The 25,605-nt window shown below is 52.4% G+C and overlaps 5 protein-coding genes across 5 annotated transcripts; 4 read left to right on the top strand and 1 right to left on the bottom strand.

The window, feature by feature from the left end:
* Positions 1-847: 847 nt before the first annotated feature.
* Positions 848-2,079, top strand: J4E79_007203 (uncharacterized protein; the record flags this gene model as incomplete). The annotated part of the gene is made up of 2 exons (XM_049356070.1): positions 848-1,105; positions 1,156-2,079. The coding sequence occupies 2 exons, from the start codon at positions 848-850 to the stop codon at positions 2,077-2,079; spliced, it is 1,182 nt and encodes a 393-aa protein (XP_049209524.1).
* Positions 2,080-4,248: 2,169 nt separating this feature from the next.
* Positions 4,249-5,265, top strand: J4E79_007202 (uncharacterized protein; the record flags this gene model as incomplete). The annotated part of the gene is made up of 1 exon (XM_049356069.1): positions 4,249-5,265. One exon carries the CDS (start codon positions 4,249-4,251, stop codon positions 5,263-5,265), a length of 1,017 nt encoding a protein of 338 aa, XP_049209523.1.
* A 1,323-nt stretch (positions 5,266-6,588) lies between these two features.
* J4E79_007201 (uncharacterized protein) lies at positions 6,589-8,045 on the top strand (the record flags this gene model as incomplete). Its single annotated transcript, XM_049356068.1, has 5 exons — positions 6,589-6,840; positions 6,886-7,024; positions 7,205-7,485; positions 7,537-7,773; positions 7,836-8,045. The coding sequence occupies 5 exons, from the start codon at positions 6,589-6,591 to the stop codon at positions 8,043-8,045; spliced, it is 1,119 nt and encodes a 372-aa protein (XP_049209522.1).
* A 2,927-nt stretch (positions 8,046-10,972) lies between these two features.
* On the bottom strand, positions 10,973-12,862 carry J4E79_007200 (uncharacterized protein; the record flags this gene model as incomplete). The annotated part of the gene is made up of 1 exon (XM_049356067.1): positions 10,973-12,862. One exon carries the CDS (start codon positions 12,860-12,862, stop codon positions 10,973-10,975), a length of 1,890 nt encoding a protein of 629 aa, XP_049209521.1.
* A 1,286-nt stretch (positions 12,863-14,148) lies between these two features.
* Positions 14,149-17,500, top strand: J4E79_007199 (uncharacterized protein; the record flags this gene model as incomplete). The annotated part of the gene is made up of 11 exons (XM_049356066.1): positions 14,149-14,314; positions 14,363-14,718; positions 14,772-15,289; positions 15,356-15,581; positions 15,636-15,925; positions 15,972-16,344; positions 16,391-16,534; positions 16,580-16,616; positions 16,669-16,851; positions 16,901-17,125; positions 17,178-17,500. 11 exons carry the CDS (start codon positions 14,149-14,151, stop codon positions 17,498-17,500), a joined length of 2,841 nt encoding a protein of 946 aa, XP_049209520.1.
* Positions 17,501-25,605: the final 8,105 nt, after the last annotated feature.

Genomic DNA, 25,605 nt, shown 5'->3' with positions numbered 1-25,605 from the left:
CGATTGCCTCGGTACTTTGACATACGAACTACCATACAACCAGTAGCGGCTCGTGCCGTGCCCTTGGGAGTCACCGTCAGGGATGAAAAAGGAACACATCATGTTGGTTCACTCGATCCGGGTTGGCAAGCGTGCCATGCCCGAGTTGAATTTGCCTCGTGCAACCGTGACCAACAGACAAAGGCGACGGGACACCTTCCATGGACCCCAGGCGATAATCCTGCATGAAACAGCTTCATTTGACAGCCGACCTAGTAATGATCCACTCATCACCTCTACGCCGTTATCAGGATGGCTGCAGATCGATCCGTCCCATCCAATCGCGTCCACGCACCGGTTTCTACGTTGAATCTCTACGCGACGTTATTCACATCCCTAAACTAGTAAGCATGCCAATCTATAGTGCATTCTGCCAAGACCTGCGCGTCTGACCTGCTACGCGCAACATCCTCCTCCTTCTCTAAGACTTTCCGCCCGTACTATTACCGCTGCTAAGGTAGGCTGAGAGCAAGTAGTGCCCGAACACACTGTAGCACCTACCCAACTAGGTATCGGAGTGGTTCAAACGCCATCTTAAGCCGTTCTAGCGACTAACACACCTTGTGCTGTGGTTCAGGTACGTCGGCATGCCACGAGACCGCCTTGTCGGTGGCTGCTAGTCCTTATTGGAAGGTGCATTTGCCTCCTGCCATCTCGTCTCAACACCAGATTATCAAGCACCTCTATATAAGAGGTACCGGACGCCCTTCTACAGCATCAGGCCACGAGCACAGCAACACTCAGCCCTCATCAGCAGTCTTCATCGTCTCTCGCTCCAAAGACTTCCATCTTCGATCATTCTGCCAACATGAAGCTCTCACTTCTTCTCGCACTTTTGCCTGTGGCTCTTGCCCTTCCCGCCCCGGTCATTGTTCCCCGTGCTGGCGCTCCTATTCCCGGAAGATGGATTGTCAAGATGAAGAACGAGAACCTCCAGAACCTCATCGACGTCGCCTTGAAGGTTCTCAAGAAGGACCCTGCCCACGTCTACAAGTTCGCTGGATTTGGCGGCTTCTCTGCTGATATGGCCGACGACATTGTCGAGCTGCTCCGCAACCTCCCAGGTGTAAGCTATAGAGCCCCAAGAGCATCATCTTCAGTACTAACATAGCCTAGGTCGACTACATTGAGCAAGATGCTATTGTCAAGGCTAACCTTGGCGAGTCGCACCTCGAGAAGAAGGCGTACACAACTCAGTCTTCTTCCACATGGGGCCTTGCTCGTATCTCCCACCAGCAGCCTGGTACCAGCTCTTACATCTACGACACCACTGCTGGTGCTGGTACTTGCGCCTATGTCATTGACACTGGCATCTACACTGCCCACCCCGAGTTTGAGGGCCGTGCTACCTTCCTCGCCAACTATGCTGGTGATGGTCAGAACTCGGACGGAAACGGTCACGGTACCCACTGCGCTGGTACGATCGGATCCAAGACCTACGGTGTGGCCAAGAAGACCAAGCTTTACGCTGTCAAGGTCCTCGATGCCAGTGGTTCGGGCTCCAACTCTGGTGTCATTGCCGGTATCAACTTCGTCGCCAACGACGCCAAAACCCGCAGCTGCCCCAACGGTGCTGTTGCCAACATGTCTCTGGGTGGATCTCGCTCCACTGCCGTCAACGCTGCCGCGGCCAACGCAGTCAGCGCTGGCGTCTTCATGGCCGTCGCTGCCGGTAACGATGGTGCCGATGCTCGCAACTCCTCGCCTGCATCCGAGCCTACTGTCTACACCGTCGGTGCCACCGACAGCTCTGACCGCCTCGCTTCTTTCTCCAACTACGGTTCCGTCGTTGACATCCTTGCTCCTGGTGTCTCCATTCTCTCCACCTGGAACAACGGTGGCACTAACTCCATTTCCGGTACTTCCATGGCTACTCCTCACGTTGCTGGTCTCGCCGCCTACATCCTCGGCTTCGAGGGCAAGAAGACCCCTGCCGCACTCTCCAGCCGCCTCACCGCACTGTCGCTGAAGAACAAGATCTCCGGTGTTCCTTCCGGCACCGTCAACAACCTTGCCTTCAACGGCAACCCCAGCGGTTAAGCATTTGTTCTTCTTGGCGGCGCTTTATCAGCATGTTGCATCGAGTCTTTTTTAGTTTCGCATTGATAGAAGTCGAAGATTCCCTTCCTTCTTTTCTTATGAAGTCATGATCGCGATAGTTGTCTCTTGGCAGTCGATAGCACCAATGGAGATACAATCTATGAAGTTACTCATTCAAAACGCCCCCAGTGCTGTGTCTTCGCACCGATTGCTGATATGTTGCCCCATAACCTCGATCGCTGGTCAACGATGGGGATACAGAATGCCATCTCGTCACTACGGCATTTGGATGCGGAGATCGACATCACGAAAACGGCCTTTGTGATACCGTCACTAATGATCTTGTGGGGGTGGCTTGCGCTAAGCCTCATCAACATGACTATACCAGAAGCCCATGTGTCACGATGGGTCATTCATTGTTTCGGCAGAAATATTGCTGACTCTACCGCGTCGTAGGTGGCTTTGAGAGGCGTCGCCTTGCGCGTTAGCACAACGGTGTTGCGTCCACATGCCCTGCATTGTTTTGCATAGGTGACTGGGCTCATGCAGGGTCTACCGACACATGCGTCTACGCAAACAAAGAAGTACTTTGCTCGGTCCTGCGAAGATCGATCATCTGTGTATACGGAAATCTCTCGGTGTAACGATCAATGAGTCACCGCGATCTTCGACCAAACACTCTTTACTCCTAACAAAGCTACCCAGATTTACATTTCCCCCATCTTTGTCTAGGCTCTGCAACCTCGGACGACTAACAATAGCTCGGTCAAGTACCACGCATCATACACAGCTAGCTGCATGCGATACCAGAGGCTGAAGCCTTCCCCGCATTGTCAAGGCTATATTGGCACAACGTTGATCAGCATGGTTCATCGGAAGATTCAATCTCGCCCCGCAATTCCAATTAGGAGATATTGCGGTTAAGGCTGCAGCTGCCATCTTCCTTCCGCCAGCCGCCTCTGCGCACAGACCAAGGCGAAGTTTGGAACGCTTTCAGTGTTCTCGCGATGAGGTGCGCCACCAACTTCATCACCCAACTACCGCTTCCGCCTCTCCAATCTGCGCGAACCATCTGAAGCAGCGATACGACGCGGAAACCCTTTGAGCTGTCGGCTTATACGCAGGATGAGACGATCGCAGAACAATATTAAGGCTTTCGACCACGTATGACGCGGTTCTTCGCGTTGTGGGCTTACGGCCGTATGAAGCTCGCGTCGCACCGACGCGCTTCAGCGTTTAGACAGCGCCTGCGAACTCCCATACACGAGAGAGAAGACTGCGCGGTGGATATCGCCCAAAAGACCAATAAAGTATGTACGAATATATGGTACTCACTGCACCTTAGGGCATTCAGTAGAACAAAGACTGCAAGCGTTGCTAGTATGCACGCGCGCGCTGTCAACAGCGGACCATGCCGGTAGCTCTCGCACGACGACCGATGCTAGCACCGTACCATAGAACAAGCGCATGAGACACTGTCATCGACATCGATGAACGCTACTGCTCTCACACCTTCGACCGTTCTCCGTTGGACTCCTCCTTCATAGGAATGTTCGGTCCCAAGTCTCGGCCGACTGGGGTACGAGTCTCTCGATGCTGAACATGGCGAGATACACCTCATCGAGCTCGTGCCATGGGCACAGGAGAATACTATGTAGACCAATCGCTCTCAGTCAATCCCTCCGGAAAGCTTTCAGCTCTTGGAGCTAAGTCCGAAGCTCCTCGTTGGACATGGAATACGACTTATAGTTCTCGCGCGGTGCTAGTCAACTGATGCTCTTATCTTATTCTCGAACTGGGCCTCAAGGCCTTCGAATCATGGACCAATTGCTGGCACTTTGAATTGACGCTGTGTGTCAACCGAATTGAGCGCCGCGTAAGATCCTATGCAGTCCAATGCAAGGGTGCTTCCACAGTCAGCTTACTTCGCGTTTCTGGTGTTACACAACACTATCACATGTGCGTTCAACATTTCTGACCACGCCGCAGCTTATGGTCTAGTCTGAATCCGTATTTGTCGTCATACCCACTTCATGGTGGGTCTACCGAGGTCCCCAAGAGCCAGTATCGTACGAACCTTCATCGGCCCATTTCTCTACCAGTATACAAAATCTCCAGCCCACGTCATCTTCTACCAAACATCTTAGGATTATTGCACCAGTACACGCCATGGACTCATTCACCGCAGGCGACATCACCCACCAAAATGGTGAGGTCACGCACTACTACGAAGGAGGCTCTGCAGACGGCACTCCCCTAATCTTCATCCACGGCTGGCCCGACATCGCAGAATCATGGAAACACCAACTCACGCATTTCACTGCCTCATCAAAATACCGTGTCATCGCACCTGACATGCGCGGCTACGGCGACTCAACAGCACCCCAGAAAAAGGAGTCTTACCGCCTTGAAGTCCTCGTTCCCGAGCTCGTTGAGTTCGCCTCAAAGCTAGGCATCAAGAAAGCAGTATGGATCGGTCACGACTGGGGCTGCGGCGTCACCAACGCACTTGCCGCACACTACCCTGAACTCTTCATCGCCATGGCAAACCTCTGCGTCCCCTACCGAAGCGTGGAGCTGGGCCTCGAATACCTCAAGAGCACCATCAACCGCGACCTCTACCCCGAGAGCGAGACTGAGTGGGGAAACTGGGAGTACATGCGGTACTACGAGGTGAAACCCGAGCAAAGCGTCAAAGCGTTCGACGGCCACCTGGATGTCATCACCAAGATCTTGTATGTGAAAGGCGATGACAGTAAGTGGGGCCAGCCCTCACCCACCAGCCGTGTCTTGAGAGACGGAGGTTGGTTTGGTGGTCATCCGGAAAACCTTCCTGACATCCCACTTTCGTACACATCGTTGGATGAGCATCTTTACGAAAGCCTGCTGAAGAGCAAGAAGAAGCATGGGTTCTTCGGTGCGAACGCATACTACTTCAACCACGAAGCAAACGTCGAGTATGCGAAGAGCCAGAAGAACGATGGTGTGTTGGAGTTTCCGTTCCTGTACATTGATGCGAAGTACGATGCTGTGTGCTCGCCTAGCGTGCAACCGAAGTTGGCGGAGAGGATGAAGCGGGATGTGAAGAAATTGACCTATGAGACTATTGAGTCATCGCATTGGGTACAGTTGGAGAAGCCCAAAGAGGTTAATGAGGCGTTGGAGAAGTGGCTCGCTACCTTGTGAGGTACCCGAAGGTGGCAAACATACGATAGGCTGTATGGCTTTCACAATGATCGACCTTGCGCTGGCGTATCAAAGTCACCAGACTTGGTGTGTTGATAGATGTAGCTGGTAGGGAATTGAAGCCCTCAATCAACTCGAAAGATGCTCATTGATGAAATGAATCGCCACATCAGGAAGCACGGCCTTCGACTATCTTAATGAACCGTGTACTGTAAGGCGACATACCTTGCGCGACCATGTTCCCGACAATATGGTTTAGCCAACACAGTCGCGCACCTGCCAGTACTTTTGACTAGAGACTGCAGAATCTCGCCAGACATCATGCGCAAACCCGCGATCCCGCCAAGGGATGACTGTCCACAAAGCCGATGGGCTGTTGGCGCGGACACGCTCTGTCAGTCGTACCAATACTCTCTTTGACAATCGCTGTATGCGCACGCACCCAATGTGTCCCTACACCCCACGACCCGTTAGCAGACCCATCGACATTTCCCAGTGCATCGGCAACCCAAACGGTATCTATGGTGCTCTTGATAAGAGTGCTTATTCTATACCAGTCGTCGATGTCCCACGACAAGGCGCTGAAAGTTAGCGCCCACCGGGTACAACGACAACATCATGTAGGAACCCGCATCATAACAGACCACATAGCACAGCGCTTCGCTAGAGGTAACACGACATTTAATCGGTTCTTTGTCCAAGCCCATTGGGTCTCAGACAACTTCCTTCCCGCGGTCACGGTCCGTTAGTGCTGGATCTGGACTGGACCCTACCCTCTGTTTATCTGGACGCCATATACCTCTCCAGGTGACTATGTACCATCCGCGGGATACACCAAAGCTCTGCTAGACCTATTGTGTGATCTACACGACCAGAGCTCTACACGAGTGAGCATCCGGCCCGTCGAAATAACGCCAGACGAGTAAGATCAGAGAACCGTGAAGCGTGCACCCATGCCGTCGACCCATGGACCAGCAGCATGCGCGCTGTCAGATAACGGTATCTTTTGTGCTCTTGTTGGTGTTGCAAAGTAGCATGCGCTCGCCAGACAGCATGCCCTAACGTGGTTCGTGAGAGGTCGCACTGCCTGTGCGTACGCGCGAGCGCTGTTGCTGACTGGTCCTTCAGACTGCGCCATTGGTTCTCGAATGAGCCGGCCGTCGTTGATGCTGGTACGGGTTGTACGGCATTTGTATTTAAGTTTCGGTTCTGCCGCTGATGCAGGTACAATTCAACGTGAAGGATCCGACTCCTCACCTTTTCTTTGAAACCCAACCCCCTATTCATCCCTTCCAGCATATTCGATTCGAACGGCTCGGAAACATGTATACTCCAGTTCTCTTCGCCCTGATCTCGTTGGTCTTTGCTGCCCCGTTGACCAGAGTCGACGGCGAAGATGGCATCGCTGGCAGATGGATTGTCAAGATGAAGGGCGACGTAGCAACGCAAGCTCACGACGACCTGATGGCATCCATGTCTACCAAACCCGATCACGAATACGCAATGCCTGGATTCCGAGGATTTGCCGGCAGCATCTCCGAGGAAGAACTTGTTCGACTTCAGGCTTCTGAGCATGTAAGCTATACGCCCGAATTAACATACCTGAACTAACGTACTCAGGTTGAGTACATCGAACAAAACGCCAAGGTCCATAGCAACGAGATCGTGCAACAGTTGAACTCTACGTGGGGGTTGGCTCGTATCTCTCATGCCGAGCCGTATCAAACAAGTTATCTTTTCGATTCCAGCGCTGGGGAAGGTACATGCGCGTATGTTACCAACCGTATTTGCGCCTGTGTGAACTTCGCTCACAAAGCGACCGCAGATACGTCATTGACACAGGCATCGAGGTTGACCATCCAGAATTTGGAGGGCGTATGTACGAACCGTTCGGCCTGAGAGATACGCGCTAACAAATTGAAAGGGGCTTTGTTCTTAGCTGACTTCAGCGGTGAGGACACCATGATCGACGCCATGGGCCACGGAACTCACGTGGCTGGTACAATCGGCTCGATGACTTGGGGCGTGGCAAAGAAGACAACGCTGCTCGCTATCCGTGTACTGGACTCGTACGGTTCTGGTACAACCGAGGGCGTACTTGCGGGCATGGAGTATGTTATTACCGATGCAGCAAAACGTAGTGAGGCTGGAGAATGTCCCAACGGTTTCGTGGCCAACATGAGTCTTGGAGGGCGCAAGACGCAGGCCTTGAATGATGCTGTGAGTAACCCATTCCGTCTTTTATCAGACATTCAGCTCACAACGATCTAGGCCGCTGCCATCGTTGCAGCGGGAATCTTCCTTGGTGTCGCAGCGGGCAATGAGGGACGCGACGCTAAATACTCGTCTCCGGCATCTGAACCTAGTGTCTGCACCGTGGGTGCTACGGCCATTAACGATACGCTCATTGAATGGTCCAACTATGGCCCTATAGTTGACATTTTGGCACCCGGCGTTGAGATCACCAGTACTTGGATCGGCAGAACGATCGATACGATTTCTGGAACTGTAAGTACACTCCCAGATAAGTGTCGGTGTGACGCGCGCTGACTATCCGCCCTCGCGTTCAGAGCATGGCCACCCCTCATATCGTTGGCTTGGCCGCGTACTTCATGGGTCAAGGATGGCCAGTGGAAGGGCTGTGCGAAAGTATGGCTAGCGTCGCGACCAAGGGCAAGATCGATGAAAGCACTCTCCATGAAACCACACCGAATCTTCTAGCCTTCAACATGGCCGAAGCATCTCAGCAGTACGGCAGACGCACAAAGCGGGTCGCGTAGAATCGTTAGAGTGCATTATCGACTGGAAATGTCGGGCATGAGGATTCGGTACTATAGTTTTGACAAAGGGGAAACCCTGGGAAGCAATGTCGAAAAGTTGATAAGATTGACCTTGTTCATTAGCGCATGCTCATAGATCGTGCGGATCGAGCCGTGCGCGACAGCACCGGTCATTGAGGCGGGAAGATGCATGAAACCTCACCTGCCGTGCCGTCTCACGTCAAGTATGTCAGCCTCATCGGTGGTCAGATCCCACCTATGGCGATCCAGATTCTCCAGTGGAAGCCTCCGATCTCAACGGTTGTCGCAACTGATGCGCCATGCATGGAGCCCTAGATCTTAAACTCAAAGCGGTGATGTCGCCCAAGCCTGCCACGCCGATCGTCACTGCACTAGTCAGCTGAATCAGCGCGCCCGGCCACTCACGAGGCGTGACATCATAAAATGCGGGGTAGAGACTTGCGATATTAGGCTAGCTTGTCTGCGAGCCCGACACTTTGCAGAACCTCCAAGCCTTCCAAGAGCACTGCCCTCACCTGAGCTCCCTTCTATCCCGCTCCATATCTGGCCCATTGGCATCCTCGGACCTCAAACACGCATCATCTTTACTGGGGAGAAAGGTCCATTCTAGAAGTCATGGCGTCATACTTCGACCTCCAGCCGCAGAAGGCGCCGCCGGCTACGAATATAGATCAGATGCCGCAGGACCAGCGCAAGCAACTGGGTCGCATGAACAGTTTGATGTCCCCAGCAGTCACACAGATATTGGAAGGTTTAGGCGACGACGAATCGGACAGTGATAGCAGCGAAGAAAAAGACCCATCCGAAGAAGAAGATCAACGTGCCGCTCAACAACATACTAAGCCAGCACTCGACCCCCATATATTGCGCCAAGACAAGCAAAAGCACGTCGCTGCCCAGGCGCCTCGCCCTTCATCTTTATCACCAAGCAGAAGTTCCCTGAAGACGACCAGCAAAAGCTCTGGCCATTCTAAGCCGTCTTCGGCGCATGGCAGCGGAGATAAGTCCGCAAAGTCCAGACAAAAACAGCCGCACATGGCGCGATTCCATTCCCTGCGCAGCATGATTTTTCAACAGAGGATTCAAGACCAGATGAAGACTGCCGCGCAAGAAGATTGCCAGAAGGAGCAAAATGCGGCAGACAAATGGCGGTCTCAACACGCCGAACGCCAGATGCATCCCCCGGGAACACCCGATCAGGACGCCTCAGGAAAAGGTGGAATTGGAAGTAGGATCCGGATGACAGTAAGACGGATGACGACCAAGGAAGCAGGGAATATGGAGAAGATCAGGGAGGATGGTGCGCCAGTCGAGTTCAATGATCGCGCATCCACAGCTTCTTCCGACAACGAGAAGGACCAACGAGAAGCATCCACGGCTCGCTATGAAAGTGACAACGAGAGTATCGATCATTCCGATGTGGACGAATTGGTACGATGGGTTAGCCGACGAGATCCCCCTAGCGACGGTGAACGACGGAAGGGCGGCGACGTAGTGGAAGCGAAAGAAGACAGTGGTCATGAGAGCCTGGGGCCATCAGACGTTGAAGACCTTGTTCGCTTTGCCAGCAGGAAATCTGACGCCAAAGAGACCGCCGTATTGAACGACGCACACTCAGGATACAGCGACGCATCCACCGAATCCGACAGCGAACTCAGAGAAGTATCCTCAGACGAGGAAGAAGACGCAGACGACCTCGTACGCTGGATATCGCACCGCGACGGACCCAAAGCAGGCCCCGTACGCCGCAACCTCCAACGACCCGAACTAGATTCCGACGTAGGCGAGCACTACGATTCCGACGTCCCCGAACTAGGCCGCTGGTTCAAGCGCCACGACGGCACGAGCGGCGAATCCGCAGCTTCCACGCCAGTCAAAGAAACCTTTGACGAAATCGACGAGGAAGAACAGCGAGGCCGCTCCCGAAGCCGCGAGTCCATCGAGCCCATCAAAGAAAAACGCCACATCACCGACGACGACGTCGACGAGCTCGTCCGCTGGGTCAGCAGAAAAGACTCCAAACAACAAGATTCCCCGGGACCCGTTTCTGAAAACCCAATCGAACGTCTGAAGCGCGAAGAGGAAGAGAAACAAGCGCAAATCGGCATGAGTGTTGATGACGGCAGTCTCTCACACGCCGATCTGCAAGAAGTTGTAGAACATGCAAGGAAAACAAGCGCTGATATGGTTAGTCCGCCGCCTGCATCCCCGTTTGCGGTCGAGACGGGCGACTTGCGGGTGCTGAGGGATGAGAAGACCAAGGCGACACCTCTGGAGCGCGATTCGCAGCGTGATTTAGATGGAAAGAGGGAGAATCTTGATGAGAAGAAACAGGAGCTGGGTATGAGTCTTGATGATGAGAGTTTAAGTCATAACGACGTGGCGGAGTTGATTGAGCATGTTAGGAAGATTTAAGAGACAGTGATCGTGGTCTGCAATCAGCGCGAAGGGATCTAGGAACCAGTGGTTGAATATGGAGACGACCATTCCGACGAACAGCCCTGGCAAACCACAGTCATCGACTTACCAACCCACCAACGTACACACCCAAAGTTCCTCGCGAAAAGACTTCAAATTCGAGCGCGAGCCCACAAGATCTAGGAACCAGTATTTATGTTACGAAGGATGCGCGGAAGAGCGGAAGCTACGGATGTCGATGTGGGTGTGTGGGTCAATCACGGGTATCTGGGAAGATCTATTTCTGTTAGTCTGGGGTTTAGCAGGTCGTTTTATACCAATTGAAGATTCCATTTTAAAACATATCACATATATGAAGCCGAGGTTGAACATGCAAAAGATATGGTATTCATACAACATCAAACTGAAAAAGAAAGAAGAAACCATATCGCAAATGCAACTCCCAAACCCCTTCAAATGCAAGACAACCACATCTCAACCTCAACCCCTCAATCCAACTTCAGCGCCTCCACACCTTCAAACTGCAACCTCCTAAACATGCCCCTAATAACCCCACACTTCCTCTCCCTCTCATCATCCCTGCCCCTCATCTCCGTACGCATCTTGCCATACATATTCTGGCCATCACCCCTCTGCCCGCCCTCCTTAATATTCGTAAAGAACATGCGCCTGCCCGTACTGTCCAACGGCTCCCACTTAGCAATCTTAACACCCTCCCTTGGAATAACATCATGTTCGCGGTTCGGATCAAGAAACTTAACAAAACTGATAAAGTAGTCCGAAATCTCGTTTTGGCGACGCACCATGACTTGCCCAACGGTGCCGGCGTGCTTGGTGCCGTAGCCGTTTTCTATGTCGGGGCCCCACATTACGTCCCATTGGTATTGGTAGGTGGGCACGGAGGGCGGGTTGTGCAGGGACATGGCGTTGGAGGCGAGGTAGGTAGGGCAGATGTAGCGGATATCGCCTTGGGCTTTTGCGACGGCGTCCCACCATGCGCCGCTGTCGGGCCAGTGGCGGTCGTTGGGGTAGGTTGTTACGAGGGTGGAGAGGTCTTCGTCGGTGAGGAGGGGGTAGTGGTCTTTGAGGTAGGATTTGAATTCGCCTTCGTTGTCGGTGGTCTTCTTGACTTGGTCGGAGCCTTCGTTCGAGGTGAAGCCGATGATGGTGGGGACCTTGGCGTAGCGGTCGGCCATTATGGCTGCTGGGGCGGGCGCTGTGAACATGCCGCCGGCGGGCTCGGTGGTGGGCGCCCACATCCAGCGTGGGGGTGTGTCGCGACCGGGGAAGTTCATGGGGTAGTTCTCGTAGTAGAGGTCGCCTGTTGCTGCGTTGCGCACGCATGCGATGTCTGTGCAGTTCAGTCCATCTGCGACTTCGTTGTAGAACTTCTCGGCTTGGTCGGGGGTGAAGAACGTCGGACTCGCGGGGGACTGGGCGATGGCGCCGTGGAAGAGCTGCTTGCGACCAACGCCTGGAACAGGGTGGTAGTTGTCGCCTTCGTTGGCCGTCAGTTGCAGCATCACGGACGCGCCGCCAGCGCTCGTGCCCATGATGACCACGTGGTCTGGGTTGCCTCCAAAGTACCTGATATACTTCTGGACCCATTCCAGCGCCGCTCTCTGGTCGCGAAGCGCATTGTTGTAGTCGCCGTCCTTTGCGATCTCTTTGCCAGAGAGGAAGCCGTAGATACCGTTGCGGTAGTACATGGTGACTACAACGATGCCCTTGTCGAGTTTGCCGTCCACGCCCTTTTCACGTCGCGCCTTCTCTACCATCTCGCCTCCGTTGCTGCGTCCTGGAAGATGGAAGCCACCACCGGGGATGTTGACCAAAACGGGTAGGTCGTCGCCTGCCTCAGCGTCAATCGGCGTGAAGACGTTCAAGCTCAGACAATCCTCGGTGGAACGGGTCTTGATACCCAGAACGTCCGGTCCTGAGATATCTTCCCTGTTTCGCTGGGTTGGATCAATCTTCTGGATCCTTGGGCACATGCCCAGTGATCCATCCCATACCAGAGGCTTCTCGCCTCGACCAACGCCATATGTCCTGTTCACCGGTTGTGGTCCGCGAAACCTGTTCTGGCCTCCTGCATCTGCGGCATACGGTATGTTCCAGTAGAACCTAACCTTGTCCGAGACGTTTGGCTTGATGGCTAGGTAGTCCAGCTCGACGATGTAGGGGTCTTCGGTGTTCTTGAGCGGCGCGGAGAAGGTGGAGGTAGGTTTCGAGCTGAGAGGTGGTAGCCATTCCGAGCTGGGACGTAGGTCGGGCGAGTAGAGGAAGGCGAATGTGAAGGCGAGGACAACGGCAGCCGTGAGAGCGAGTATGACGCGCCTGTCGAAGATGAGGCTCGAATTGAGCGGGCGGATTGCCATGATGGGCACGTATTGAAGGTTGCAAAAGAATGTAGATCGCGTGCGAAGCGCTGAAGGATTACTGTGATGCCGTCGGAGTATGCATCTGCGTCTCGTACACGAAACTCAGGAAAGGAAAGACTGGTCACGGAGACAAAGAAAGTGTCCTTCGGCGCTGTCGCAAGCCTTCCAAGCATCCATGGCTGCGAGTTTCCCTGTCTAGCCCGACGGGAGGACCGAAGAGGCTAAGGGGGCGGCAATCGGCACCATCCGCTTGGCGCTGACGCGTATCGCATTTCGTGGGAATGCCATGGCGACGCGTCGCCATACAACCACGGTCGCGCAAAAAGCTGGAGAGGGTGGGAGAAAGCTTGGGAGAGCTACACGGCTGAGGTGTGAGGTTTAAGTTTTCGACAGGGTCCAGAGCGCCTTCCCCCGGCTGGGGCGTATAGAGGTCAGCAACTAGCGTGCGATGCACCTGGCTCCAGTAGGACGCCTGCACTACGTCTCCTATGAGCCACATCTCCAGCCACTTCCAATTGATTGAGCGCGCGATTTCAGGATCGACCAGACGTCTTTTCCATCGAGCATCGCACTCATCGGGGCCGCATTCCTGGATCTACACGAGATGCTGGTACCAGGCCTGCCTGCCGTATCCGTGGTGACGGCGAGTACTCCGGATACCCCAGTCACCATGACGGTCCATAGAGATAAGTAAAGGCAGACCTCCAGGGAAGCCATGGCCTCACAGCATAGAACGTGGCCAGTCAGGCATAGTACCACTGCGATTTTGCCCATCAAGGCCGCAGAATCGAACGTCCGCACGCGTGCCATGTACCAAGACCTTCCCTTGAAGCTATAATCTGGTACCATTTGCTGGAGTTGGCACACCTTGATCATGTCATCCACGATGACTTTGCGTCTGAGGAGCTTATCGCGCTCTTACCTCCTCGCAGACGAGGTGACCTCCACTCTGTGGCCGCTCTCTCACCTGTAGGCGTCTGAGAGTGGCCCATATAAGGCTTTCATATCGTCGATCGCTTCTCTTTCTCCCTCCATCCTTCTTTCTCTATCCCTTGACGCTTCTTTCTTCTCAAGTAACCTCCATCACTGCACCCATTCGCTCGACACAAGGTCAGCTTCGGCTCTTGCTCGTCGTCGAGACCTTCCATCATAGTCCCTGACTAGTGATAGCCATGTCCGCTGACAGCGTTCCTATGGAGGGCATTCAACAGCACACACCTGAGAGATCGGCAAGTCCCATCTTTGAGCCTGAGTGCCTGACACCTTCTGAGCCCATCGCCATCATGGTCGCACCCCTATCTACAAACAATCCAAAGTCCCCCACTCCAGAGGTCCTTAGCAATTCACCATACATGCAGAACCTCCTGGACATTGAGACCAGGGCTAAGCTTGCCATCATGGGCTGGAACGCCGGCGGCGTAGAGTCAATGTTGCCTGCAAAGCGCAAAGGTATGTGCTTTCCCCATCTGAGAAGTGTATCTTGCTAACTCATGGTAGCTTTGGATTCGCTGTCGGAAAGTGATGACGAAGACAGCGACGACGATCAAGATTCTGAAGACGTAGCACCATACGACCCAGCCCAGCAGCGCCGGCCCAGACTACCAATGTACCACCCAGGCTTCAAACAAGCCGAGGGAGACGTTCAAGAGCTCTTGCGTGTCTTCATAGATTTCCTAAAGGCAGCCAACAGTCTCGGTGTTGCTAGAGAAGAGGCAAACTATCTCTGGAACCAGATCATAAAGAACCGCAACATTCTCTACCAAGACGAGATCCGCATCGCCGTGACTGGAGACACTGGTACCGGAAAGTCCGCCACAACGAACGCTCTTCTTGGTGAAGATCTGACACCAGAGGTATTGTTACTCCAAATACGAAGCGAAGAGCTATTACTAACGCGCATCTTTAGGGTGACAGCGGCGCGGCGTGTACGAATGTCGTTACGGAATTTCGCCAAAAGACCCTATCAACCAACATCGGCGCAGTACAAGCGGAAGTCCAGTTCTACTGCCTCGAGTACTGCACTGATGATCTAGTCACGAACTGGTTCAAGGTTTGGTTCAACACTAGGCAGAAGCTCATGCAAGACGAAGACAGTGTCGACGACGAGGACCGCGCACGTAAAGACGCTGCATTAGAGTGCCTGGAACATCTCTTCGCCTCCCGCGTTGCTCCGGAATCTCTCGAGGACTTTATGTCATCAGGCAAGACTCTTAAGGACAACCCAGCATTGAAGAAGCTGTTGAAGTGGACTATGGATATCCACGGCCAGTTCGTACCGGACGGAGAGCTCTCCGTGCCCTTCAAGTCTAGTACGCATAATGATATGCGCGAACAGCTTCGTCCGTTCCGGATGCGAGCTCCTAACGCACGTTACCAAGGCAAAGTACTCCCATTCAGCCCGTGGCCATTCGTCGAGATCATACGGTAAGAACATACCCTTTCATACATAGGCTGCGTTGCTGACAGCAATCATAGATATTACGTCGATAGTCCTCTACTACAGGATGGCATTTGCTTGGCCGATGTTCCAGGAACAAAGGACGTCAACATGTACCGTGTCACTGCCGCAACCGCCTATCTGCAGCAATGCGAGATGACCATTGTCGTCGTTGACATCAAGCGTGCAACAAGTGATCAATCATTTCGGCAACATTACCTCGATGCGCACAGCCGAAGGCACCATGGCAGCGTCATTCTTGTCGCGACGAGAGCCGATGTAAGTTTACACAGCAAGCAGGCAACTTATTGTGACTAATCATATGCGCCGTAGGAACTGAATGACGACGGCGGCAGTACGCTCCAGCTAGACATTATAGCAGAAGAACAACTGGTGCCCATTGAAGATGAGTTAGCCGACCTCGAGAACAAACTGCAAGCCATAGACAACGAACTAGAATCCAACAAGCTTGAAATGAAGCGATTGAGGCAGAAGATTCAGCAGAACACTGCCACTGAAGATGGGCTTCGCCAGCTTGAGAGCCTCAAGGCAGCAAACAAGGCTTTGGCCAGCCGCAAGAAAGGAAAGGACATGATGCCGCGCATACCTATCCTAGAGAAAGAGTAAGTCTTGCCCCCACATTCGACTTCAGCAAGCTTACTTCGTCAGGCGCAAAGATGCACGCATTGCATGCCGTAACCGATTCGTCGCCGCTGGTATGAATCGTATGTACAGCCAAAACACCGGCGACGATGCTGGCGCTGCAGCTTTCTGCGTCTCCAATCGTATGTACATGCGACATCGTCGCGGTTACAACACAAAGAACTTAGAGAAGATGCCTACGATGAAGCTCGACGAGACCCAGATCCCAGCCGCATGCACCTATATTGCAGGCATTCCTTCGCAAGGAAGGACCGCAGTCTTGGAGCATTTCATCCACTTCGAAGTCCCGATGCTGTTGAGCATCGTTCAGATGAGCTGCAGCAAGACTACCGAGGCTAGGATTGAGCATGTAACGAAAATCATCGATAAGTCTATTAAGGTACCATTTCTATTCCCAGGTCGAAGCATGTCACTAACAGCTACAGAATCTTGAGTCCCGCGTGCGAGCTGTTGCGACAAAGTGCAACAAGACGTTTGTGAAGGAACTTGTAGCGGCGCTCTCAAACCATGAGTTGCAAGACAGGTTCGACAAGGTCGCTGAGAAGAAGCTCGATGAGCTACTCAAGATAGTATGGTTCATGTCATCTATTCGCTTTCTTTACTGACTATTGTAGAACGCAGCTTCGCATAAAGCCTTGGTGAACAAGAGAGGTTCGTGCTGCCCCCTTCCAAGACTAGTAAGCCAATCGCTAACGAGATGCAGGCACTTATCATCAGAAGAAACTTGGCATCAAGCACGATGTGAACGCCGCGTTATTGGCTCCCACGAAGCAGGCCGTCCTCGACGCATTCCGGGATCTACTGGATGCAGCACCCGCAAGCTTCAAGGCCCAGACTGCCCAGACTATCAAAGCCGGCATCAACGATTTGAACAAGCAACTCAAAGGTGAGTTCGCTGATCCATAAGTTCCTTCTCCTACTAATACACACTGTAGACGATCCTCAGGCTTTGGCTGGTGACGCATATCAGGTCTGCTTCGGCAACAACCTCGTCGGCTACGAAAAGGACATCACTCTGAAGGTTGACAATTCCATGAAAGACCTCCGCACGGGTCTCATTGCCATCTATCAGAAGGCCGTCAAGCCGGGAGACAAGTGCTACCTGTCCTTAGCCATGGAGCCTATCTACGAAAAAGCGCTCGAGCAGAGGCCCGGTAAAGGTAACATCCCACACCCTACTACATCACTGCACACCCACTAACCCAATCACAGGTCAGAAGCTCAGAGACGTCCGCCACGCCTACCTCGAAGAGAAAATCATCGGTCTCAACGGCCCCTTCTCCGCCATCGCAGACGAAGTCGAGAAAGAAGTCAAGGCCCTCATCAAGTACACCTGCGACAAGCTGCGCAAAGAAGTCGTCGAGATCCTCAAGACGATTCGCGCTGCTTTCCAGCGCCAGAAGAACAGGAAGGAGCATGACACGCCCGAGGGACGCCAATTTCGCCAGGAGCTGCATGAGTTGGTGGCTGAGGCGCGCAGGATTCTTGAGGGCGTTGTGAGTAAGAGTTTGGATAAGTGCAAGGAGCATAAGTGAGTATTGTGGACTTTGCGCTACTTGGGTTGGATTGGACTGGAGAGTTTTGCGCGGGAACGGGCAGGGATATCGCTCACTTTGAGGCTGTAGCGCGACGACTCTGCATGCATTGAAGCCTTGGTGGCGTTGATGGCTGCATATTCTATCTGTAGGAGAGCAGTACTTCATATCGGCAAGATCGCAACGTAGCTCCTGCGGACTGCTTGATACGAACAGGTCTTCTAGTCTATGCTATCATTCCTCCCACGCATACGCACAATTGGTTTGGTGAAAGAGTCGCATTTATGAGTTCAATCGGTGTTGCTGTGATTATTCGGCGTCTAACTATTTAGAATTCCGATGGAAGCTTCCTGCTCATTCCGTGCTATGGGAGTTGGGGTGTGCATGTGGAGGACTTTGCGCTAGTCAGGATCAAGTTAGTGCTGGCCTTGACCGGTTACGAGACTCCGCTACATCAGCCAGATCCCGCACTAGACAGGCATACACGACGTTCCGGCCACCAATCAGTGTTCAATGACGTCCGTGGGGCTCTGCATTCAGGATGGCCCGCGCAACATCTCAGCTTCCATATCTTGGGCGCGCTGCCACCTTTCCTCTCTTTGCTCTTCTCCAATCTATACTTCTTTCACATACATTACGTTCTATCCCACAAGGCGGCTCTGCCGCTACGACCGTACCTCAGCCGGCACCTGTGCCTCTACAAGGTTGCCGGGATTTTCAACAACGCCTGGATTGGTGTTCATCAGCCGACCGAGTGCGGCGGAACTGCGTAAAGACCGACTGGTGCGCTGTGTATGCGACAACGGTCCGCCTTCTACCAATCAATAATTCAGATCGCGGGGAGCGGCCTAGAGATAGGCCGTCCACGCCATCAATTACTACTACCAGTGAGTAGATGATTGGTCTTGTCACCTTGCATAGGACTGATCGTACCTAGTGATCATTGCATAGAACAATTTGGTCATTGTTCCACCACACCCAAAGGGGAAACTGAACAGGTCAATTGTATATTGCCTAGTGACCTGTCTGCTTTTCCCCATGAGTGTGGTGGTTCGCTCCAAGAGGCATTTACGAGACAACTTCATTCTGATGCCCTGATAAACGAATTCGCCTCATCTCCAGGCTGTCAGACGGCTGACCAAAGCTACAACGGATATTTACAAGTGGACTTGCCATGGAACCGCACGATCGAAGATACCCGATACGCTGAAGGGGCTGCTGTTGAGCAGTGCCCCAATACCCTGGACCCAGAAGATCTGTCTGGGTTCGACACAAATGCCCTGTTTGGCGATATGAACGTGTTGTTTGACACAACACTTTCGGGGTATCACAGCGCCGACGAGTCCTTCGATTATGGTTTGTCAACCATGTCGAATTCCGTATCCCCATGTTCCTTTGCGCCAGCTATCAGACACACCGCCGATGAGGTCTCGGCTTACAATTCCCAATCTTCATTCTGCTCTAATTACGCTATCTCCGATTTACAATCTCCGTTTCCATTCCACAGCATCGATGCTTTCCACGCGACCGGCGAGGCTGTTGTTTACCCGCAGTCCACACCAAGCGAAACATCATCTGCATCGAAAGAAAGGTCGTCTAGACGATCTTCAAGCTCGCAAAGTACCGATGACACCTTGGAAGACATACCAGTCGGCAAGATGCGAATTGACAAACAACCCACGTTTCGCCGTAGGCACGTCCAGCCCTCAAAGAGCTTTAAGTGCGCAACATGTGCGAAAGTCTTTAAGCACGAAAAGGACTTGGTGCGCCACGAGGCTCGCTCTTGCGGAGGCAAAGATCGTCAAAACAAACCATTCTTGTGTACATGCGACCTGCGCTACAAACGGAAAGACGATCTTCAGCGACACATCAAGAAACTGAACTCCCACGAGAACAGTAACCGCCATAAGATCAAAGACCAAGCACTCACATCATCACCTCTCTAGAGCAACAACGAAGACCAAGAGTTGAAGTGTTTTCACCTATCAGGAGACAGTCGCATTGCAGAGCGCACCGTACCATTCAGAATATCTCGGCCCCTTGGACACATACGACCATGTCAGCATGATCATGAGATCAAAATCCTCTACTGGGTAGAGGTACGCGAACACACCCACTACGCCACCCATCTTCGTAAGAACCCGTCGACGTTTGCTTGCCATACAAACGCGAGTGGCATCAGACTAGCATCACACGGATATCGTACTCTGACTCGCGATCTGTGCGATGTTGTTGATGGGAGAGGGCAGTGCACGTACTGCCTTCCAGCCTGACGAAGATGGTAAAGTGAAGTTGCTGGTGTAAGGGTATGGGCGCGTTTTCTGATGTTAAGCTTCTTGTATCATATATTGGCTATTCCATTCGTTTCACCCTGTTCCCTACCTAGCGTTAGCCGCGGCAGCGAAGGAGTCGCAGTAGGAAGGACTGTTTTCTCGTCGCAACGCCCACGATACACTACAATAGTGTGGACGTGACGAAGACAAGATGGTCCCACCTACTGCGACTTCTCCGCTGCTGCGGTCAACGCTAGCTAGTTTGGTCAGGACATTGCAACAAAGATGCATAGCCTATGGGGCAATCTGAGATATCTCTTTCCAAAGAACCTCTTAGATCAGGCCGCAACCTAGTCGACAGAATAAAACATGACATGCCCAGGAGTGTAAGGCTGAGACATCGGGATGGAGGACCTCATGGGCTAGCGACAATTGAGCTAGCGTCAGGTTTAAGCCTCTTGTGTTAGCCTAATGCGGCCATGGTGTAATCTATGGCGGCCACCAATCATCTATGTCCAGCTCAGCCTCTGGATCTTTCGTATGTAAAGCCAGCTGCAGCCCAGTTCTCCTTCAGCTTCTCACACCCTCCTACAGCCTCTCGGCCTCGTAGCTTGTCCGGTCGCGGACACAGCGAAAGGGCAAGCATACTCACGTCACTTCCTCGATCACCATCATAAACGACCCGCATGATCACAAGCTCGATTGTATCTAAAGTGACCTCCGCCGTGTGGTCTCCACAACAACCCATCGAAGATAAGAGACGGCCTAAGACTAGGCCGTTCGCGCCATCACTTGCTCTCACAAGTAAGCATAGTCACTTCCACGAGCCATGTGCAAATGTGGCTAACGCATTCGCGATAGTGATCATTGCATAAAAACCCCCGGTTGGTGCCCTACCTGCGTGGCAGAAGCACCGCAACTTCGTCTTGACGACCCAATCCACGGACCTGCCTCGTTTGCTGCTGCTCATACATCTGGTGCTTCTTGGGAAGGCTACGATGAGTGTTCACCAATTGAGTGGCAATGGTACAATGATCAGGAAGATAGTCATAGTCTTGAAGGTGTTGGTCTTCAGCAACCCTTCCATACCCCCGACAAGAGTGTTCAAACAGGAACCTCGAGTTATGGTTATGATGACTTTGTCGCGTCCCTATTCGATCAAATACCTCTGCCACTTCAAGAATCTCAAAGCATTCCCTCACCAGATGTAAGCCAGCTTGGCGACGAAGGCTTTACCATGAACTCCATATCGCAATATTGCTTCAACGACACGACCGTCGATTTATTCACTCATTTACACCGACAGCCTCCAAGAGTCTCGACCATATCAGCATTCCTTGCGCCGCAGCTTGGGCCTCCTCCAAGTGCGAGCCCACCGCCTGCATTGCTGCTCACTTCCATGCAAGTACCGAACCCGAAGGAGGATATCTTACCTGCTAAGCAGAAATTGGACATGAATTGGACGACCTTTACCTGCTCCCATTGCAAAGAAGTCTTCTTCAGAGAGGCACTATATCGACGACACACGCGACGTATACGCTGCACCGTGCCTTCACTGGGCGCCAGTTTCGAGTGTCAACTCTGCGGAACGGCCACCAAGTCCCCGAAAGACCTCAAGCGTCATCAAGGTGGAAGCCGATCCGCGCCTGCATGTCCAATCCTGAGAGCCCAATCGAAGCAGCTTAGTCCATTCGTATGCACGTGTGGCAAGAGCTTCTCACGTAAAGACACCCTCCAGCGTCATGTCAACAAAACATCGTGCCCACCACGAGTGCACGGATAACATACGCAAGCACCTTCACGTTGCCAAAGCTATATGGTCATCATACGCTTTTTTTACGGTCATCATACGACCATCATACTCTCACAATACGTTAACCGTCGTAAAGCAAATATTGCCCTATTGCGTTTGAGGTCATCCGGCAGATTCAAGACACTTCTGCCATACAGAACGGAGCACCACCAGTTTAGCATGATCATCGCTTTGTGAAGTCTCTTTTCTGAAAGGACTTCCTAAGTCTTCACCTCCATCTTTCGCGACCACGATCGATACCACTGTACGCGAGATTCGCGATACTTTCTACATGTTATATACGCTACATACGTTTTCCAAGTCTCAAAAAAGTTTGAAGTCAATATCATACGTATTAAGATCGCATTGTTTGCGGTAAAAGTCCCAACTACGCTCATGTGCGGCGGGTAGCCGTCCAACATGCTTGTGAAAGACGAAGTCATCTTGCGACAAGCCCTTGCGGATCGTAGAGCTACAACTTCAAGGTATAGGGCGTTGTGATGCATCAGCGGTCTAGATCTTAATTTGCAGCTTTCATATTTCTGTGTCACATATCAGAGAATGGGCTAACTGAAAGAGATCGCAAGCTGAAATGCCGCCTCGAATCGCCGGGATTCTTTCCGAGCTTCCCGCTTTGATCGTCTCTTTTTCGCCTTCGCTTCCCGCGAGCTACCAATGACTCCCAACTCAACCTTGCCCAAAGACTTGGACGGCGACGATTGGTAAAGCGCATTCAACACCTGGTCGCTCATACGACGCCGAACAGCTATTGCTCTAGCAAGCTTCGCCTGATCCACCAGGACAGGAAATTCTTCCTGCGTATTGCGCAGGAGAAAGGGTTCCTCGCGTGTCGAGACCCGCATCACCAACATGAGCCTGTTCCCGTACCAAAACTCGTCTAAGCAATTACCGCTTTTCTGCATACGCAGTCGATGCCGCTGAGCGTAGACTTTGCTGTTGCCGTGGTACTCGTCTAAGAAGTAGTGGGCCTCTATCTTCACTGAGCGTTGAGTATCTGGTGAACATCTCCCAAGCTCGCGTGCATTATAGACGTCGGCGTGGTTGTCGTTTCGAGCAAGCTGATCAATCTGCCAACGGGTGCGGTACGTTGAACCAGCTACTAGTAAACGATCTGTGTGTCCGAATACCCTCGCGGAAGTGTCTCTGGCCCATGATAACCTGATGAAAGCCGCACCAGGTTCTGTTGACCGATGAAGCTGCATACGCTGCTCACATATCCATCGAAGGATGAAGTCGTCCGCGCTATTGTTCTCCAAGGTAGTCGGCATCTCCGCATCATTTCCCGAATTATGCTCTTCTGTCCGATCTTTCTTCTTTGATGTCCGATTCAGCAAACTCATGCGCATGAACTCATTGCCTCGGTCTTGTCTCTCAACGTAGTGGTACTGCTGAAAGGCTTGTGGAATCCAGAGTGGGGATTTGAAGAACATATCATTCAGCTCGCGCAGTTGAACTGACAATAGGCACTGTTGGGCGGCAGTCACAGCGAGCATCTTTGGACATCTTCGCCACGACTTGTTTCTTCCTGCTAAATGCTTCCATGCGTTCAAGCTGCTTTGCCCTTGAACATCTTTTGATTGCTCTTGTGTAAGACAGAGGCCCATGTAAGCATTGGGTGTGTTGTCAAGACTCAATGACATGAACCATCTCGAACTTCTATCTCTGTTCGGACAACTGGTGCTTGTGATACGCCTCCTTCGATAGATGCTTTCCGTAGGGAAATCGTACATATGATGACTGATTTGTCTTCGATAGTGCATCTTGGTGCTATGCTCAGAGTCGACGGGACCAAAGTATAGCTTAGCACGGAGATGGGTATGAGTCAGATGCGACTCGAAATTCCAGCAGAAGGAAGCTTCATCTTTGCTTGACAGCCGCCCGAATGATTCACGCGATTGCGCAACTAGTGCCAGCCAGTATTTGCGTAAATCATCCTGGGAAAATAATGATATATGAAGGCGGAGCGGAAGCGGCGGCGGCGGCGACGGAGGTGGTGGTGGTGGTGGTGGTGGTGGCGACGCGGGAATGGAAGAAGACCAATCATAGCTTGTACTGGGTGGAAGTGGTGATGGCGGAGGAGGAGGAGGAAGCCGAAGGCTCGGATGATCAGTCGGCCTTATCTCGTGAACAAGCAGTACTTCGAGTTCAGACGGAGGCGTTAATATGCGATACTGATCCTCGTGTGGATCTGGAGTATCCTGCACCATTTAGCGTTGTTAACTGCTGTACGAAGTAACAACGTACACGGTCAATCGTATACGGAACGTTGATGGATTGCACATGAGACGGTTGATATCCGGTGTCGGAGTGTGCACGGATTTCCATCTTCTGAAGAGCGGTTCGGTATCCATTGTACGGTGGGCTAACATGTTTGGATCTCGTGCTATTGGCATGCTGCTCGCGCTGTTTTGGCGTTTCAACTCTGTTTTTCGACATGGTAATGTCAAATATCGTGTAATCGCTGGCTCACTATATCGAAGGCACTACCTCTTTGATACAAGCTCCATGTAGATTGTTTGTGAACGAGTGTGTTGATGTCGATCAGGTTGTCGCGAGGCTGAGCCAAGAAAATGGCTTACACTGATTCTGCGGCCGTCCTTCATGTCCAATCGCTAAACCATGCACACCAGGTAGCTTGCTCAGCCACCAGTACAGCCTCGCGATGGAAAGATCAGGTTTGCGGCCTCCAATGAGACGTCTAATTTTCAGCCTCTTTGACAATTCCTGCATGCAGGTGTACTGGCCAAATGATATCGCGAGTGCGGCCTCCAATAGGCCTTTTATCAGTCAAGACGTTTCAACAACGATCAAAGGCTTTTTGAAACATCACGTAGCGGCTGCCAATCACAAATGCGGGAGAGTACCTAGCGACAGAACTGACCGGAAATGGTACGAATGTTCGCGATGCTGATGCTGCGGCCTCCAATCCACGCACAATGTACATACAATACCCGGAATTAGCCCAGATCTCTGCCGACATAGTACAAGAGCCGTACATGAGATCTGGCTCCACTTTATTTGCGGCCTTTCTTGATATCCAACTCTTCTTAGGCGGCGACGATGTCCTTTGGCGGCCTCGAATCAACAGCAGAGATGCCTCAAGACTGCGGCCTCGTCTCACATCCAACAGTTCTCGATACCAGATGGACTTAAAAGAACGTGATTGTTCGCGACATAAGAGCATCAAACAACAAGTAAGCTCAGAAAGAAACCGCACCGCCTCACAACCAGTGATGACTAGCCGAAGTTCGACCGTGAGTTGAGACTGGTGTTTCATACTTCGCGCCAAGTCTAATGTTTCTCAGAAACCCACCTACTCTTTTAATAGTACTCTCGCGACTTTCGGATCCGATACGTCTTCTCGCAGTCTTGCATCTTGGAAGACCGGAACAGAAACGATGGCGGCGCCTAAGACAACATCGACAGATGGGGAGCAGCCCGTGCGTCCGTTCGCACCAGTTCATCCATGACTCGGCAGCTAACAAAGTTCGTGTGTCTAGCGAGACGGAGGTCAACGCCCCAAACTTACACACCAAACTCTGAATTCTATAGCGGACGACAGCGCGCGCGAAGATGGTGACATGCCGCTCGGCCGATGGATGGGTGAAACGGGAAAAGAGGAGCCTTGGAGTGTTTATAGTCGAGTGAGTAACGCCTAGGGTATGCACTGCGGAAGCGCATGATTGTCGGAGGGTATAATCGGCTTTAGGTTCGTTCGTGCCGCAGAAGCAACCCTGTAGCTCCAAGCTTTCGCTAGTTCCTTCTCTTTGCTTTATTCCCGTGAAGGCTGGCTTCCGTGATTGTGAATGTTAGTGAGATGCCTAAAGAATCATTGGAAGAGGCCCTCAGCGATCGAGCTCGTGGTGATTGTATCGGGAAGAAAGCGGGTAGGTCGGGAAGGTTGACAACTCAGTCACAAGGGCATCGTGATGCCTAGCGGCGCTGCTGCAAGCCCTGTGGAAGCGGTGTGGGCCATGGAAGGAAGAGCAACAAGGAAGAAAGAAAGATGACAGCCACAC

Source organism: Alternaria viburni (assembly GCF_023758015.1).
Source record: "Alternaria viburni strain BMP 2772 chromosome Unknown scaffold_15, whole genome shotgun sequence".
Taxonomy (NCBI): domain Eukaryota; kingdom Fungi; phylum Ascomycota; class Dothideomycetes; order Pleosporales; family Pleosporaceae; genus Alternaria; species Alternaria viburni.
The sequence above is the reverse complement of the archived record's forward strand: the minus strand, read 5'-3'. Positions and strand labels throughout refer to the sequence as shown.